General features: G+C 40.4%; 1 protein-coding gene across 4 annotated transcripts in view; it reads left to right on the top strand.

Moving 5' to 3' along the window:
• NBEA (neurobeachin) overlaps positions 1-19,032 on the top strand; it is a 776,030-nt gene that overhangs the window by 442,729 nt on the left and 314,269 nt on the right. For all 4 annotated transcript variants that reach the window (XM_005883142.2, XM_014530733.1, XM_014530734.1 and 1 more), the window contains one exon: positions 6,623-6,766. In XM_005883142.2, coding sequence (XP_005883204.1) covers positions 6,623-6,766 — 144 coding nt within the window. The remainder of the gene's footprint in view (positions 1-6,622; positions 6,767-19,032) is intronic.

Below are 19,032 nucleotides of genomic sequence, written 5' to 3' on the forward strand. Positions count from 1 at the left end.
CATTTTCAAATCTAAGGCATTCTGGTGGTTTGTGGTACTCGCTTGTTAATTTCTTGATGAATGGCTAAAAAGGCCAAGAAGTGCACTCAGTCCAACATGTCTTCTAAAGATAGATGATCTCAAATAAATTATCTTCCCAATCAGATTTTGATTTGTTGGGTGTTAAACCAATTCTTTCTAAGGACAGTGTTTATAAGCCTTGTAATGAGACAGCCCTCTGAGACCTTACCTCATTTTGCCTGTAATTTTGATGAATGAAGCTCTAATTCAAAAAGGATATTGTGATTGAAAAGCACTTTTGTACTTCATACACTTTAATTTAGATAAATGTTTGCTGCAGTACCATAAAAATCAGGAAGTTTACTGAGCTGCAAACTGATAACACTTCAACATGGATGATAAGTTCAATGTTTTGATATGGATTAGTTTGCTATATATTTTTAAAGACATATTTGTTTTATGGATTTAAACTAGAGGGGGTCAACGTAAACGCTTAATATACATTTCAGAGCTCGCCTTCATTTTTTATTGGTTGGTTTTATTTTTAATAACATGAGTTATGTAAATATTTTTAATGACAAAGATTACACATGGTTATGATACAAGGAAAAACTTGCTTTATTAAGCTGACTTGTATATAAATGCCTTTTTTTACTATTTTACATAAAGAAACAAATTCCCTTTTGTGTAAATACATAGATTCTTGAATTTTCCCCCAATCTGAAGTCAAAAGACCAAGAATCTCTGAGATATCCTGGGATCTTCAGATTAAGAAATAGCCAGAGGTAACTTTTATGTCTCAGTTTATTCACTTATTCAATATTTATCAGGACTTGTTTGGTGCCAGGCAGTGCACTAAGGACTGAGAATCATCAAGAGCTTCCAGGCTATGTGGGCATAACAAGCAAACAATTACAATACCACTAACTTCCACAGTAGCAGGATTTATGAGGTGTGGTGGCAGCATAAGGGAAAGAACACAAAAACCTACCTTAAAAAATTAGAGGAGAAACCAAGATGGCGGCATAGGTAAACACCGGAAATTGCTGCCTCCCACAGCAAATTCAAAAATACAACTAAAAGACAAAACGGACATCATCCAGAACCACAGGAAGGCTGGCTGAGTGGAAATTCTACAACTAGAAGGAAAGAGAAAAGCACACTGAGATTCAGAGGCGGTGCGGAAGTGCAGAGGTACGAAGGCACAGGCGGCAAGGGCTGACAACTGAGGATGCGGCTGTCTCTTTGAATTGGGAGGGAGTCACAAGCCCCCGACTGCTCTGAACTCCAGTTCCGGGTGAGTCTCTGGGGACCCAGACTCATACAGGGAGAAACTGGACTGTCTGGCAGCGGGCAGAACTCAGAACTCGAGGGCGGCTTTCTCTCAAAGGTGCTTGCAGCAATTACCGGGACACTGAGATGCGGGGCCCCTTAGGGCAGGGCTGAGGATCAGCCATAGCTGCTTGCTCTGCCCTGTTGGTTCCCTGAGACCCCGCCCCACCCAAGCTGAGGCAGAGGCTTTTGCATATGAATGCCCTGGCCCTTTGCAATCTGAAAATTACCTAACAAACTGCAGCTGGGCCAGACAGACCCAGAACTTCCAAAAGAAGGCCCAAGTCCCCACAGGAGCTTGCATTGCTTCACAGCTGGGCCTTATTTGGGCACCTCCAAACCCCAAACAAGGAAGGGGAATCCGCAGATCTCTTCGTAGCTCCTGCTGGGTAGCCTCAGGCAGAGGCTAAATTAGCACCTCCTTAGATCCAAGAGCCAGTGTACCCAGTGGTCAGAGTGGGACCATCCAGAATACAACTTCTCAGATCCATAAGGGACATACTCAGGGGGCAGACTCAGTGAGCACCAAAGCCCCACTGAAGCAAGTCTTGCCCCATATGGGTGTCTTCAGCACAGAAGTTCTTCCACCATAACCACGGCTGATTCTCACAGCCAATTGGCCTGGAGGTCAATTCCTCCCAGTGATACCTACAACAATCAAGGCTTAACTACAACAAGACTGTGCACAAAGCCCACAAAGGGGTGCACCAAGAGTGTCCACCTCAGGTAATTGGGGAGGCTGAGCCACTGGGCCCTATAAGATACCTAGCACACAAAGCCACTCTATCAACACAGGGAAGCAGCCAAAATGCGGAGACAAAGAAAAAGAAAGCGTAAAAAATGCGGAGACAAAGAAACAGGACAAAACTATCAAGGGAGGATATTGAGTTCAGAACCACACTTTTGAGGTCTCTCAAGAGGCTTCTAGAGTCTGTCGATAAACTTGATGAGATGTACAGGAAATCTAATGAGACCCTCGATGGTGTGATAAAGGACCATCTAGAAAGTAAGCATACACTGACTGAAATAAAGAATATTATACAGACTCCCAACAGCAGACCAGAGGAGCGCAAGAATCAAGTCAAAGATTCGAAATGCGAAGAAGCGAGAAACACCCAACCGGAAAAGCAAAATGAAAAAAGAACCCAAAAATACGAAGATAGTGTAAGGAGCCTCTGGGACAGCTTCAAACGTACCAACATCAGAATTATAGGGGTACCAGAAGATGAGAGAGAGCAAGATATTGAAAACCTATTTGAAGAAATAATGACAGAAAACTTCCCCTACCTGGTGAAAGAAATAGACTTACAAGTCCAGGAAGCGCAGAGAACCCCAAACAAAAGGAATCCAAAGAGGACCACACCAAGACACATCATAATTAAAATGCCAAGAGCAAAAGACAAAGAGAGAATCTTAAAAGCAGCAAGAGAAAAAAAGTCAGTTACCTATAAGGGAGTACCCATACGACTGTCAGCTGATTTCTCAACAGAAACTTTGCAGGCCAGAAGGGAGTGGCAAGAAATATTCAAAGTGATGAATAGCAAGAACCTACAACCAAGATTACTTTATCCAGCAAAGCTATCATTCAGAATTGAAGGTCAGATAAAGAGCTTCACAGATAAGGAAAAGCTAAAGGAGTTCATCACCACCAAACCAGTATTATATGAAATGCTGAAAGGTATCCTTTAAGAAGAGGAAGAAGAAAAAGGTAAAGATACAAATTATGAACAACAAATACACATCTATCAACAAGTGAATCTAAAAATCAAGTGAATAAATAATCTGATGAACAGAATGAACTGGTGATTATAATAGAATCAGGGGCATAGAAAGGGAATGGACTGACTATTCTTGTGGGGGAAAGGGGTGTGGGGAATGCGGGAAGAGACTGGACAATAATCGTGCACCTATGGATGAGGACAGTGGGGGGGTTGAGGGCGGAGGGGGGGTGGGAACCGGGTGGAGAGGAGCTATGGGGGGAAAAAAGAGGAACAACTGTAATAATCTGAACAACAAAGATTTAAATGAAAAAAAAAGAAAATGCTCGGGAAAAAAAATTAGAGAATGGAACACGTGGTGGTAGACTTGAACTTCAGTTCAGCAAATGTTTGTGACACACCTGCTTGGTGTCAGGCACTGAAGCCGCAGAAATCAGTCTATAATGGCCTCTTCCCATAAACTGCCTGAGGTGACTTCTGAAAATGGTTCATTATTCATTTGGCCCCCCAAAATCCACAAATTTATGCTAATCAAGAGGTTCAAATCTTCATGTTCACTTTAAGATCACTCAAGTAACTGCCTAGGCCATCAAGGGAATGTATCTGAGAAAAGCCACCACATATCTGAAGAATGTGTGCCATTCTGTTCTTATAATAGTGGAATTGGTAGGTGGTCCCAGGCCAAACAATGGGGATGGACACAAATTCAGTGTCCCCAAAAGAGTGTTGAATTTTTGCTACACATGCTGAAAAATGCAGAGTAATGCCGAGTTTAAGGGTCTAAATGTAGATTCTTTGGTCATTGAGCAAAGCTCCTAAGATGCAGCACAGAACTTATGGATCCTATGAGTGGATTGACCCACACATGAGCTCTCCCTGCCACATTGAGAGGATCCTTACTGAAAAAGTGCAGATTGTTCCTAAATTAGAAGAGGAACTTGCACAGAAGAAAAAGGTATACCAGAAGAAACTGAAGAAACAAAATCTTATGGCTCAGAGGTAAATTCAGCATAAAATAGGTATTAATAAAAGTTTTTAAAAAAGGAAGAAAGTAGTCTATAATGTAGTGGAGAAGAAAAACAAAACAGCACCTATATAGTGTGGCTGAGTTCTGTGTAAATTGTGAAAGTACAAAGGGGTTAGTTAGGAAAGGTACCTGAAGGAGGTGAGTTTTGAAGGTCAAGTAGGAATTAGCCAAACAAAGGAAGAAGGAAGGAACATAATATACAGAGGAAATAATATTAGCACAGGTAAAGGGGTCTGAGAAAGCAGGACATATTTTGGAAGCTATAAATGGCCCAGTATTGCTTATGGGGGAGTAAGAAAAGATAATGCAAAATTGATATTAAGCAGATAAAAGACCTTGATTAGTCATGCTAAGGAGTTTAGACTTTATCCTAAAAGTATAATCGTTGCACTCAGTGCTGTTGATTGAAGAAGTTAATAAACCATATTAAGCAGCGAATTATCCTCACCTTAGTTGTGTTGGACAGTAATCACACTGACAGGAGCATGGAGGATGGTGTGAATGAGGGGGCTACGGAAGACCTCTAGGCCAAATGATGATGGCTTGAGCCAGGACAGTGGCAGTCACCTTGCAGGATAAATTCTACATTTGTGGCTTCAGTAAGTGGGTTGATGAAAATAGGAGGAGGTAGAGGAGCAGGAGATGATTTGTTCAGTTAGGAAAATGTGGAATTAAGAAAATCCAGGTGAAGATGTCTAGTAAAAATATGGCAATAAAGACCTCAAGAGAGACTTCTTGGTTAATAATCATTGGATTTGCCTTTTTTGTTCTCAGATGATACAAGCTCTGGATTTCTACAATTAAGTTACTACCAGAGAAGCAAATACATTATATAGATAGCAACACCAAGAAGATTACTGTTGTTCTGGCTTTATTGCAAATAAAACCAAATAAAATTGAGATAGGGTTTTGGACCATTCAGCAATCAATCCTCAGATTTTATTCCAAAAATAAGAATTGTATATGGGCCAGTGAAAGAAGAATGCACATACTGGTATAACCCATTTAATTCCCCTTGCCCCCAGTGTAGCATTGATGCTTTTTGTCTCTGAAGTATTTATCAAAATATATATTTAACAATCAATTACTTTATACTGTTAAGCTATATTTTAATCATGCTCTCTAAATACTACTATCCAGCAAGAGCTAGGATGACAGACTGTACCTCTCAGCCAATGACACTCTACAGTGCTATTGTGACATGACTGTGTTCCTCAACATGTGTTTTTACTCCTCGATGGGCTACTTTTGAGTCAATTTGTTAATGTTTTAGCAAACAGTATTGGCTTTGAATTGCTGACAAAAAGAAGTGCAAGCTGCAGAAAAAGGCTAATAGTGTTTTATAGTGCAAGTTTCACAGTGCATACTTCTAAGAAAATGGTGGAGCGGATATTAACAGGTTTTAAAGGACTGTTGTTAGAAGTCCTCTATTGGGCTTGGGAAAATCGACCAAAAATATTATTAATTGTTAAACGAAGAGAATTTTGACCAAAGGTATGACAGGACTTGGAGAGTAATTGCATGTGTACACAATATAACATTCCCTAGAATTATGATAAAACAACACCATATAGGAGTGATTTGTTAAGCTTCCATTTTCAGGAATATGTCCACCAAATAAGATGTGGCAGTGTTTTCTCAGTTAATGCTGCTCCTTAAAGCCTACATCCTAATACACTGATATGAAGTAGAGATATTTCACATATATAATTTACTTGAAATTCAGGTAATTTTAGATTCATTGACACCTGCCAAAGAAGGTGTTTGAGTGAAAATATTGAAATATTTGTTAAGCAGTCAAATCCATGAGAGTTTCAAATGCATTTTAATTTTTAACCTTCATATTGATTGACCTGTTAATGCTAGGTAAACTTTGCTATATTTGCATTTTTCTGACTTATTTTTGTGTATTTTGATTTTGGCCATTTATACTATTTTATGTAACAAAGTCAGGATATCACTTTAGAAAACCATTATTTTATTAATTGCTAAAGAAATAGCTATTGTGAAGTACATTTTATGTCTGCATTATTCCTAACTCCACCTTTCTATAGCTTCCCAATAACAACCATATCTTCCTTCAGATGTGAATGCTTTCTTATTTTCTTCATACCTATTTATATTTTTAAAAGATCTGTCCAGTTGATTACCTAATTCGCACAAAGGTATAATTATGTAAAATTGTGTGATTTAATGGATCAGAAAACTGAGTTTTTAGTGAGATATAGATTTTTGATAGAAAGTGCAGTGATCTTAGAAACCCAAGTTGCCTTTCTCTACCACCAGCCAACTCCTAGGTTTCTCTATAGACAAGTAGCTTTGTCAGCCTGTTGCCTCATCTGTAAAACAAGGGTAGTAGATTACACCATCTTTCTCACAATTATTTAGAAGACTGAACAAGATAAAGAATGTAAAAGTGCTCTATAGTTGTAGAGTAATGTGTAAATGCAGCATATAATTATGAAAAATAATAGATTATGTCTAATACTCACTGAAAACAAAACAATCACAATGACCTAAATTATTGTATTTCACTTGTGACTAGGCACTGAAGAAGATGTGGTGAAGTCCAAGAAAACATTCAGAAGTCAAGCAATAGTGAATCAGAATGCAGAGACAGAACTTATGCTGGAAGGAGATGATGATGCAGTCAGTCTGCTACAGGAAAAAGAAATTGATAATCTTGCAGGTAAATTTTTTAATTTTTTTCTTCTATTTGTTGTAAATAATAGTCACATGATTACTGAATTTAAAATCTATCTCCTGGTGGAAAAGTGTGTGCCAGTGGTTAGAATAATGCCCAATTATGTGAATTTTAATAATTTATCTCATTTCTAATGACATGATGGGATATGGATATCTTACAGTGTTGGCCCATAAGAGTTTTAGAATCCTGTGAGAACAGGTTGCTTCACGAAGGTACACATACAGTGTTGTACACAATTTCAGAGGGTTCGCTGACCCCTGGAATCATTCTAGATCTCAAGTTAAAAACTCCTGCTTGAGAGTCTCAAAGAGTGGTTGAGTCTCACCTCACTTCTATATTTTCAGGCCATACAACATTGGGGTGAGTTATATTCATCATAAAGGAGTAGGATTATATTCATCATTCTGTTTACAAAATAGCACTCCTGTGTCCAGAGGTGTGCTGGCAATGATCTGGCATTCCTATTGAAAGCCTCCAATGATATTTCTACCAGTTGGAGACTTCTACTTTTATGAAGAAATGATATTACTGGTAATTGTAAATTAGAGATAATACATTATTCTCCCTTTTCTAGAAAGTGTTTAATAAGGTTATTCTAATACCAATTCCTGGATATGCCCATGTTATTAACATTTCTGTTTCATGAAACCTTTTTTTTTCTATTTAAAACTAATCTTAAATCTAGGAACACAGATTAGCCTCAAATTCCTAAGTAAATATTCAACTTTTGGTTTTTTAGTTTCTTGATTTGTTTTAATAGTTCAGAGATTTTATTTGAGGCCATTTGGAAATATAAGCAAATGAAAAACATTATTTCCTTTTGCCCACAGATTTGTTTTTTTCTTTTCTTGGTCTTATTCTTGATCCTGAAGAACTAGAGAAGATTCACAAACATTATTCCTGATCTTTTTAGATAATGTGTTGCCATTCTTCATTTACATATGTTCAATATGTTCAGTAATTATACAGTTTAGTTTAGACTCTCTGGTCCTTAGTTCTCACTTAAGGTAATTAATTACTTGAAAAAAGTTTGGCCAGTACCTTGGAGTTTCTTGTGATAATATCTGCCCAGTAATACTATAGGCAAAATCCACTAATACTATAGGTATAATAACTCCTTTATATTTCTCTCCTCTACTGGTAACTAGAGTGATTATTAACATTAATTTATACTTATAAACAAAATTCCCAAAATAACATTAAGTTAAAATTCCTAAAGAACAATGAAACTATGCTTGAAATAAATTATTTAAAAATTGAATCTCTACCAGTTCACTCTGTCAAGACTCCTCTAACTTCTATAAATTTTAAACAGTTTTGTCTTTGCACAGATCTGATCCTATTCATACCTACATAGTCCTAATTCATACTATTTTTGGAATCCTTAGGTCTAAAATATCTTATAAACTGTCCTAAAATATTGATTCTCTGCTTAGTCATAGTGTTCAGTTTTATTTATTTTTACTCTGTGTAAAATATAATTTTATTATTAATTTTAAAAATCTTTATTGTTGAGAGAATGTTATATATGCCCCCCTTCTTTTCCCTCCATTGCCCACCTCCAACTGGTTCTGCCCTGCCCCAAGGCTTCACCACCCTATTGTCTGTGTCCATAGGTAAAGCATATCCTAATATATAAAAACCCTGGGTCGGAGGCTGACCAACCAGAAGTCAGTCCTGCAGTCAGCACTGGGTTGCCTTGGCAACCCAGTGCTGACTGCTTCCCCTGCAGGTGTGGTGCCCCAGCACTGACTGCTGAGGGGGCTGCGAATCAGGGCCAGAGAGAGGCCTGAAGAGAGAAACAGGGACTGATCTGTTGCCTCTGTGGCAGCTTTTGATCAGCACTTGCCTCTCTCTTTCTCTCCCAATCTGGCCAGCAGCCACACCTCCATTTCTCTCCAGGCCTCCACCTGGGCTGCTGATCAGCTCCGCCTTTCTGATCAGGCCCCGTTGATAGGCCCAGAGATGCTGACTGGCATAGGAACTGACCAATCAGAACAGAATTTGGGTGCTACGAGGAGCAAATGGCTGCCTAGGAGGTGGAGCTTTTGATGCTGACTGGCATAGAAACCGACCAATCAGAACCAAATGTGGGTGCTGTGAAGAACCAATGGCTGTCTAGGAGGTGGAGCTTTTGACACTGACTGGCATAGGAACTGACCAATCAGAACCAAATTGGCCAGCAAAGGAGGGAAGTTGGGGGCGAGATCAGGCCTGCAGGGGAGGGCAGTTGGGGGCAAGATCAGGCCGGCAGGAGAGGGCTGTTGGGGGCGATATCAGGCCGGCAGGGGAGGGCAGTTGGGGAAACCGGGCCTGCAGGGGAGGGGAGTTAGGGGTGAGATCATGCCGGCAGAGGAGGGCCATTGGGAGCAACCAGGTTGGCAGGGGAGGGAAGTTGGGGGCGAGATCAGGCTGGCAGGGGTGGGCTATTGGGGGTGAGATCAGGCCAGCAGGAGAGGGCTATTAGGGGTGATCAGGCAGGCAAGCAGAGGCAGTTAGGGGCAATCAGGCAGGCAGGCAGAGTGGTTAGGGGCAATCAGGAAGGCAGGCAGGTGAGCAGTTAGGAGTCAGTGGTCCCAGATTGCGAGAAGGATGTCCCCCAAGGCGTCCTCAGTTGGAGAGGCTGCAGGCTGGGCTGAGGGAACCCCTCCCTCTGTGCACAAATTTCGTGCACTGGGCGACTAGTATACATATAAGTTCTTTGGTTAATCTCTCTCCCTCCCCCGCTTCACCCTTCCCTCTGAGAGTCCTCATTCTGTTCCATGTTTCCATGCCTCTGGTTCTATTTTATTCACCAGTTTATTTTGTTCATTTGATATCTTGTTAGTTTATTTTGATTTTTAGATTCAATTGTTGATAGATATGTATTTATTGCCATTTTATTTTTCATATTTTTATTGTTTTTCCCTTTTCTTCCTCCTCCTCCTCCCCCTCTTCCTTCTTTTCTTTTAATTCTTCTTTCTCTTTTTAAAGAATACCCTTCAATATTTCATGTAATACTGGTTTGGTGGTGGTAAACTCCTTTTGCTTTTTCTTGTCTGTGAAGCTCTTTATCTGACCTTCAATTCTAAATGATAGCTTTGCTGGGTAGAGTAATCTTGGTTGTAGGTCCTTGCTCATCATCACTTTGAATATTTCTTGCCATTCCCTTCTGGCCTACAAAGTCTCTGTTGAGAAATCAGCTAACAATCAAATGGGCACTCCCTGGTAGGTAACTAACTGATTTTTTCTTGCTGCTTTTAAGATTCTCTCTTTGTGTTTAATCTTTGGCATTTTAATTATGATGTGCTTGGTGTGGACCAGTTTGGGTTCCCCTTTGTTTTGGGACTCTCTGCGCTTCCTATACTTGTGTATCTATTTCTTTCAGCAGGTAGGGGAAGTTTTCTGTCACTATTTCTTCAAATAGGTTTTCAATATCTTGCTCTCTCTCTTCTCTTTCTGGCACCCCCATAATTCAAATGTTGGTATACTTGAAGTTGTTACACTATCTTCATATTTTTGGATTCTTTTTTCTTTTTGCTCTTCTGATTGGCTGTTTTTGCTTCCTCATATTCCAAATCCTTGATTTGATTCTCAGAATCCTCTACTGTTGAATCCTTGTAAATTATTCTTTATTTCAGTTAGTGTATGCTTAATTTCTGACTGGTCCTTTTTCATGTCTTTGACATTCTCACTAAGATCCTTGAAATTCTCACTATGTCCCTTGAAGCTCTCATTAAGATCCTTGAGCATCCTTATAACCATTATTTTGAACTCTGTATCTAATACTTTATTTGCTTCCATTTCATTTAGTATTTTTTCTTGAGATTTTTTCTGCTCTTTCATTTGTGACATGTTTCTTTAGCTCTACATTTTGGCTGCTTCCCTGTGTTTGTTTCTATATATTAGGTAGAGCTGCTATTTCTCCTGGAATTGATAGAATGGCCTTGTGTAGTAGTTGTCCTGTAGGGCCCAGTGGCTCAGCCTCCCTAGTCACCTGAGCTGGGCACTCTAGGTGTGCCCCTGTGTGGACTGTGTACAGTCTTGTTGTAGTTGAGCCTTGATTGCTATTGGCATTTCTGGGGGGAATTTACCTCCAGGCCAATTGGCTGTGGAGACCAGCTGCAACTACAGTGGAAGGGCTGCTGTACAGAAGATATCCCAAATGGAACAGGACTTGCTTCAGTGGGGCTTTGTTGCTCACTGAGTCTGCCCCTTGAGTGTGTCACTCATGGATGCCTAGAGTTTTAATCTAGTATGGTCTGAAGCTATCTACTGGGTGCACTAGCTCTAGAGCCTCCAAAGAGTTACAAAGTCAGCCACTGCCTGAGATCACCTAGCGGAGCTACAGAGCAATCTGCAGATGGCTGTTATTTGTGTTGGGCTCAGAAGTGTCCAAGTGAGGCCAAGCTGTGAAGCAAGGCAGGCTGTTTCTAGTGCCAGTTTTGGGGCCTCTTATTTGATAGGTATGGGTATGCTGACTCCAGCTTCTGCTTGTTTGAGAGATTTAAGAAAGTCTGAAGCGATACAGCCCGAACAAGCAGAGGAGATTCAGCTGAGAGACAGTCTGCAGCCAGGAAAGACAGAGAACTCTTAGAAAATGGGGATGGTTAGAGATTGAGGCTGAAACCTCCCCCTGGGCGCCAGCTCAGCGGCGTGACCGCGCCATCTTGACTAGCTGTTATCCGCAGCCAGAGATCAGCTACTAACCCACCCGGAGGCAACGGTTCTCAAGCAGCGCGACTACATGAACTCAGAGGAGACCTGCTTCCCTCCACGGAAAGCAGATTCAAGCAACAGCTGCCTCCTGATCACCACACGCTCTGCCTGGGGAACAGTTACTGTGTGTGAAGCCTCCCTCCACCAGCCAGAAGAGCCACCACAGCTGTGAACAGCACCCACCAGGGGCCCTGCTATCAACGGAGGAGCCACTGCTACCACAACCGCCCAAGGAGCAACCACAGCCCGAGGAGCCACTGCCACCCAGGGAGCAGCCACTGAACGACTCAACAACTAGATATGTCAGTGAGATCAAACATGGGTAGACAAAGAAACCCCCAAAGGAAAGAAAAGGAGGACTCGCCAGAAAAGCAGCTAAGTGAGACAGAGGCATGCAACATGACGGAAAAAGAATTCAGAATAAGGGTCCTAGAGTACATGCACCGGTCGGAGGAAAAAATCAATACCATATGCAAGAAGCTAGAAGAATCAGATGAAAAATTCAATACCATATGCAAGAAGCTAGAAGAATCAGATGAAAAATTCAATACCATATGCAAGAAGCTAGAAGAATCAGATGAAAAATTCAATACCATATGCAAGAAGCTAGAAGAATCAGATGAAAAATTCAATACCATATGCAAGAAGCTAGAAGAATCAGATGAAAAATTCAATACCATATGCAAGAAGCTAGAAGAAACAGATGAAAAAATCAACAACTTAAGTAAGGCCCAAGAAGAAATGAAGAGTGATATAGCTGCCATAAAAAACTCCATTGAAAGTATCAACAGTAGACTAGGAGAAGCGGAGGACCGAATTAGTGAATTAGAAGACAAGGAAGCAAAACACACCCAAACTATACTGCAAATGGAGAAAAAAATTAAAAGACAGGAGGAGAGCCTAAGGGAGCTTTGGGACAACATGAAACGAAACAACATACGAATAATAGGGGTGCCAGAACAACAGAAAGATGAACATGGATTAGAAAACCTATTCGAAGAAATAATATCAGAAAACTTCCCTGAGGTGGGGAAGAAAAAAGTCACACAAGCCCAGAGAGTCCCAAACAAGGTGAATCCGAAAAGACCCACACCAAGACACATCATAATTACCATGGCAAATGTTCAGGACAAAGAGAGAATCTTACAGGCTGCAAGAGAGAGACGGAAAGTTACATACAAGGGATCTCCCATTAGATTATCAAATGATTTCTCAACAGAAACACATCAGGCCAGAAAAGAATGGACAGAAATCTACAAAGTGATGCAAAGCAAAGGACTGAATCCAAGAATACTCTATCCAGCAAGGCTATCATTCAAAATTGAAGGGGAAATAAGAAGCTTCACAGACAAAAAAAGGCTAAGGGAGTTTATCACCACCAAGCCAGCCATGCAAGAAATGCTAAAGGGACTGGTGTAAAAAGAAGAAATAACAAGCTCAGAAAGAAAACAGCCACACACACAAAAAAAGAAATGGCTACAAACAAGTACCTTTCAATAATAACTTTAAATGTAAACGGACTAAATGCTCCAACCAAAAGACATCGAGTGGCTGAATGGATAAAAAAACATGACCCATACATCTGCTGTCTACAAGAGACCCACCTCATTAGAAGGGACTCACACAGACTGAAAGTGAAGGGATGGAAAAATATCTTTCACGCAAATGGAAAGGAAAAGAAAGCTGGGGTAGCAATACTTATATCGGACAAAATACATCTCAAAGTGAAGGCCATAACCAGAGATAAGGAAGGCCACTTCATAATACTAAAGGGATCAATACAACAAGAAGATATAACCCTGGTAAACATATATGCACCCAATGCAGGAGCACCCAAATTCATAAAAAAACTCCTGGAAGATATCAAAGGAGAGATCGACAACAATACAATCATAGTAGGGGACTTTAATACACCACTGACACCACTGGATAAGCCCGCTAGACAAACAATCAGCAAAGAAACAGCAATCCTAAATGACTCACTAGATCAGATGGACTTAATTGACATCTTCAGAACACTTCACCCCAAAGCCATGGAATATACATTCCTCTCAGGTGCTCATGGGACATATTCAAAAATAGACCACATATTGGGTCACAAGCAAAGTCTCCACAAATTCAAGAAGATTGAAATCATAAAAAGCTTCTTCTCAGACCACGATGGCATAATGTTAGAAATAAACTACAATAAAAACAACCCAAAATACTCAAACACTTGGAAGCTGAATAGCATGTTATTAAATATTGATTGGGTTACCAATGACATCAAAGAAGAAATTAAAAACATCCTGGACACTAATGACAATGAAAACACAACAATCCAAAACCTATGGGACACAATGAAAGCAGTCCTGAGAGGGAAGTTTATAGCTCTGCAGGCCTATCTCAAAAAACAAGAAAAAATGGTAGTAAATCATCTAACTCTTCAACTCAAAGAATTAGAAAGAGAGCAACAAGAAAACCCCAGAGTGAGCAGAAGGAAGGAGATAATAAAGATTAGAGCAGAAATAAATGACATAGAGACCAAAAAAACAATACAGAAAATCAATGAAACCAAGAGCTGGTTCTTTGAAAGGATAAACAAGATTGACAAACCTCTAGCCAGGCTCACCAAGAAGCAAAGAGAGAGGACCCAAATAAACCAAATCAGAAACGATAGAGGCGAAATAACAACAGACCCCACAGAAATACAAATGATTGTTAAACAATACTACGGACAACTCTACTCCAACAAACTAGACAACCTGGAGGAAATGGACAAATTCCTAGGAAAATACAACATTCCAAAACTCAATCAGGAAGAATCTAAAAATCTCAATAGGCCAATAACTATGGAAGAAATTGAAGCAGTCATCAAAAAGCTCCCAGCAAACAAAAGCCCAGGACCAGATGGCTTCTCAGGGGAGTTTTACCAAACTTTCAAGGAAGAACTAAAACCTATCCTCCTCAGACTACTACAAAAAATTCAGGAGGAAGGAACACTTCCAAGCTCATTCTATGAAGCCAGCATCACCCTAATACCAAAACCAGGTAAAGACAACACAATGAAAGAGAATTACAGGCCAATATCCCTCATGAACATAGATGCCAAAATCCTCAACAAAATCTTAGCAAATCGGATCCAGCAGTACATCAGAAAGATCATACACCATGACCAAGTAGGATTTATCCCAGGAATGCAAGGATGGTACAACATCCGTAAATCAATAAACGTAATACATCACATAAACAAATTGAAAGAAAAAAACCACATGGTCATATCAATTGATGCAGAAAAAGCATTCGACAAAATCCAACACCCATTTTTGATAAAAACTCTCAGCAAGGTGGGAATAGAAGGATCATACCTCAACATAATAAAAGCCATATATGACAGGCCCACAGCCAACATCATACTCAATGGACAAAAACTAACACCATTTCCCCTAAGAACAGGAACAAGACAGGGATGCCCACTCTCACCACTCCTCTTCAACATAGTCCTGGAAGTATTAGCCATTGCAATTAGACAAGAAGAAGAAATAAAAGGCATCCAAATTGGAAAAGAGGAAGTAAAACTGTCCTTATTTGCAGACGACATGATATTATACATACAAAACCCTAGAGACTCCATCAAAAAACTACTAGACTTAATACATGAATTTGGCAATGTAGCAGGATACAAAATTAACCCCAAGAAATCTGAGGCATTTCTATACACCAATAGTGAACTTTCAGAAAGAGAGATTATAAAAACAATCCCATTTACCATCGCACCAAAAAAATTAAGCTACCTAGGAATAAACTTAACTAAAGAGGTAAAAGACCTCTACTCAGAAAACTACAGGACGTTGAAAAAAGAGATAGAGGAAGACATAAAGAGATGGAAGAACATACCATGTTCTTGGATTGGTAGAATCAACATCATTAAAATGTCCATACTACCCAAAGCAATCTATAAATTCAACGCACTTCCCATTAAAATACCAATGGCCTACTTCAAAGATCTAGAACGAACTCTCCAAAAATTCATCTGGAATAAAAAAAGACCCCGAATAGCTGCAGCGATCCTGAGAAAGAACAAAGTAGGTGGGATCTCAATGCCAGATATCAAGCTGTATTACAAAGCCACTGTTCTCAAAACTGCCTGGTACTGGCACAAGAACAGACATATAGATCAGTGGAATAGAATAGAGAGTCCAGAAATTAGCCCGAACCAATATGCTCAATTAATATTTGACAAAGGAGGCAAGAACATACAATGGAGCCAAGATAGTCTCTTCAATAAATGGTGTTGGGAAAATTGGACAGATATATGCAAGAAAATGAAACTAGACCACCAACTTACACCATACACAAGAATAAACTCAAAATGGATAAAGGACTTAAATGTACGACAGGAAACCATAAAAATTCTAGAAGAATCCAAAGGCAACAAAATCTCAGACATATGCCAAAGCAATTTCTTCACTGATACAGCTCCTAGGGCAGTTGAAACTAAAGAGAAAATGAACAAATGGGACTACATCAAAATAAAAAGCTTCTGCACAGCAAAAGAAACCATCAACAAAACAACAAGAAAACCCACTGCGTGGGAAAACATATTTGCCAACGTCATATCTGATAAGGGCCTAATCTCCAAAATTTATAGGGAACTCATACAACTTAACAAAAAGAAGATAAACAATCCAATCAAAAAATGGGCAAAGGATCTAAATAGACACCTTTCAAAAGAGGACATTCAGAAAGCCAAGAGACATATGAAAACATGCTCAAAGTCACTAATCATCCGAGAGATGCAAATCAAAACAACAATGAGGTACCATCTCACACCTGTCAGAATGGCTATCATCAACAAATCAACAAACGACAAGTGCTGGAGAGGATGTGGAGAAAAAGGAACACTTGTGCACTGCTGGTGGGAATGCAGACTGGTGCAGCCACTATGGAAGACAGTATGGAGTTTCCTCAAAAAACTGGAAATGGAACTCCCATTTGACCCTGTGATCCCACTTCTAGGAATATATCCCAAGAAACCAGAAACACCAATCAGAAAGGATATGTGCACCCATATGTTCATAGCAGCACAATTCACCATAGCTAAGATCTGGAAACAGCCTAAGTGCCCATCAGTAGATGAATGGATTAGAAAACTGTGGTACATCTACACGATGGAATACTATGCTGCACAAACAAAAAAAAAAGAAAGTCTGAAGCCTGAACTAGGACAGGCCATTTCATATGGAAAAGCCACTACAAACTACTTGGGTGTGGCTGCAAATCTAGTGGGGGAGGATCTCAGGGAATTAGGGCAGAGTGAGCAGTGTGCTCCAGGCTGATGGAAACTCAGATATGGCTGCCAGTCAGCTCTGCACCTGGGGAGATCTCAGCATAGGAACAATGACCTCTGTGAGCACCCCTGTCTGAGAGAAAGCCTCCCCCAAGTTTTTGCTCTGATGCCAGACAATCTTGTTTCCTCCTTGTATATTCCTGGATCTGGCCAAGCCATTGCCCCAGCACTGGAGCTCAAAGGGAGCATGTCCATGTAAGTTCATGCATGGGCCCTTTAAGAGGAACTGCCTGGCTCTCCAGCAGCCTTTGTGTCACTCAGCCACAGTCTCCACTGTATTTTATTGCCCAAAGTTATGGAACTTCTCTTCCTGTCACTGATTCCCCAGGCGGGGTGGCGGGGGGGAGGGAAGAGTGCTGGTGGGTGGCTGGGATCCCTGGCTCCTTATGGGAGGCCTCTGCAGCTGAGATATCCCTCCCATTAAAAAATGCCACATGTGGGTGTTGGACCAGCCTGTTCCACACCTCCGCCCTTCCTATTAGTCTCAATGTGCTTCACTCTTTACTTTTCTTGTTGTAGGACTTCCATTCAGCCAGCTTTCAGGCAGTTCTAAACAATGGTTATTCCATATTTTAGTTGTAATTTTGATGTAGTTGTGGGAGGCAGCGAGTACCTCATTTACCTACTCAACCATCTTGGTTTTCCTAAAATCAGTATTCACTTTTAAAAGAGCTGTCTACAAATGTGACCATAAACTTTGAATGTAGTACAACAGTAGGGGATGTTTTCTTGTTTTGTTTTAATCCTACCTGAGGATATTCTTTTCCATTGATTTTTAGAGAGAGTGGATGGGAAGTAGGGAGGGGGAGAGAGAGAGAGAGAGTGAGAAAAACATTGATGTGAGAGAGACACATTGATTGGTTACCTCCCAACCTCTCTGGGGCACTGAACCTGAAATCCAGACATGTGCCCTTCACCAGGAATCAAACCCACCACCCTTTGGTGCACAGGCTAACGCTCTAACCACTGAGCAACACAAGTCAGGGCAGGGACAGATGTTTTATGAAGAGAGAAGTAAGGGTCACAGGGTTAGTCTACAAAATACGTAGGTATAGACAGATACAGTCTGTAAATGCTGAAGCCTACTAGTATTTATTAATCTAGCCTGACATGATAGTGACAATGTCACATAAAAATCATTTTTTGAAGTTAATTACAAACCAGTATTCTTAGATTTAAAAGATTAGCTGCTAATGAAGTTTCCGGACACATAAATACATAGCTTTTGATGTTGCTCTGACAATTGTGCTGAAAATTGTTTTTTCTCAGGAATTAAAATTTGATAAACAATGTCTTTCTTATCATTGTAAATGACACGATAGTGTATTTAAACTGGTTAAAGAAAACTTTGCAATCACAGGAGCTCTAACTCCAAATAAAAATCCAGGAGATCATAAAAGATGTGTATAAAATTAATCACAATAGAAAAATAAGGGAAATTGCCAACTTAGTTAAGATTGATTGTGGGGTTTTTTTGGTTTAAAAGATAGGATCAATTCCGATTATAGAAATAAAATTTGAGAGAAGAATAATAGCCAGCATTTCTTAATAGGAACCAGGCAGTGTTTCAAGGTTTTTATGTGCAATAACCTATTTAATAATCACAACTGTATAAGAAGATGCTATTGTTACCCTAATTTTACAAATGAAGATATAGAGGCCAAGAGAGGTTAAGTAGCTTGCATAAAGTTAAGAAGTATATGGTTTGAACTAAAATACACCAAATAGTAAATTTAAATATGTATCTGTATATACTTAAAGAATCTTCTAAAATGATGTAAAAACAAGATCTTCAGTTTATAATTAAACTTTTATACTGGTTTTATTATATTACTAGAGGCCCGGTGCACAAAAATTTGTGCACTCGGGGGGGAGGGGGGGGTCCCTCAGCCCGTCCTGTGCCCTCTCGCAGTCTGGGACCCCTTGGGAGATAATGACCTGCTGGCTTAGGCCTGCTCCCGGGTGGCAGAGGGCAGGCCCAATCCCCAGGTGCAGCCCCTGGTCGGGCTCAGAGCAGGGCCGATTGGGGAGTTGGGGCGCTGCCCCCTGTCATGCACAGAGCAGGGTGGATTGGGAAGTTGCGATGGCACCCCTAGTCACGCTCAGGGTAGAGCCGATTGGGGGTTGGGGCACCGCCCTCTGTTATACTCAAGGCAGGGTCGATGGGGAGGTTGTGGCGCCACGCCCTGTCACGCACAGAGCAGGGCCGATCAGGGGGTTG

The sequence above is a fragment of the Myotis brandtii genome, unplaced genomic scaffold (assembly GCF_000412655.1).
Source record: "Myotis brandtii unplaced genomic scaffold, ASM41265v1 scaffold77, whole genome shotgun sequence".
NCBI lineage: Eukaryota > Metazoa > Chordata > Mammalia > Chiroptera > Vespertilionidae > Myotis > Myotis brandtii.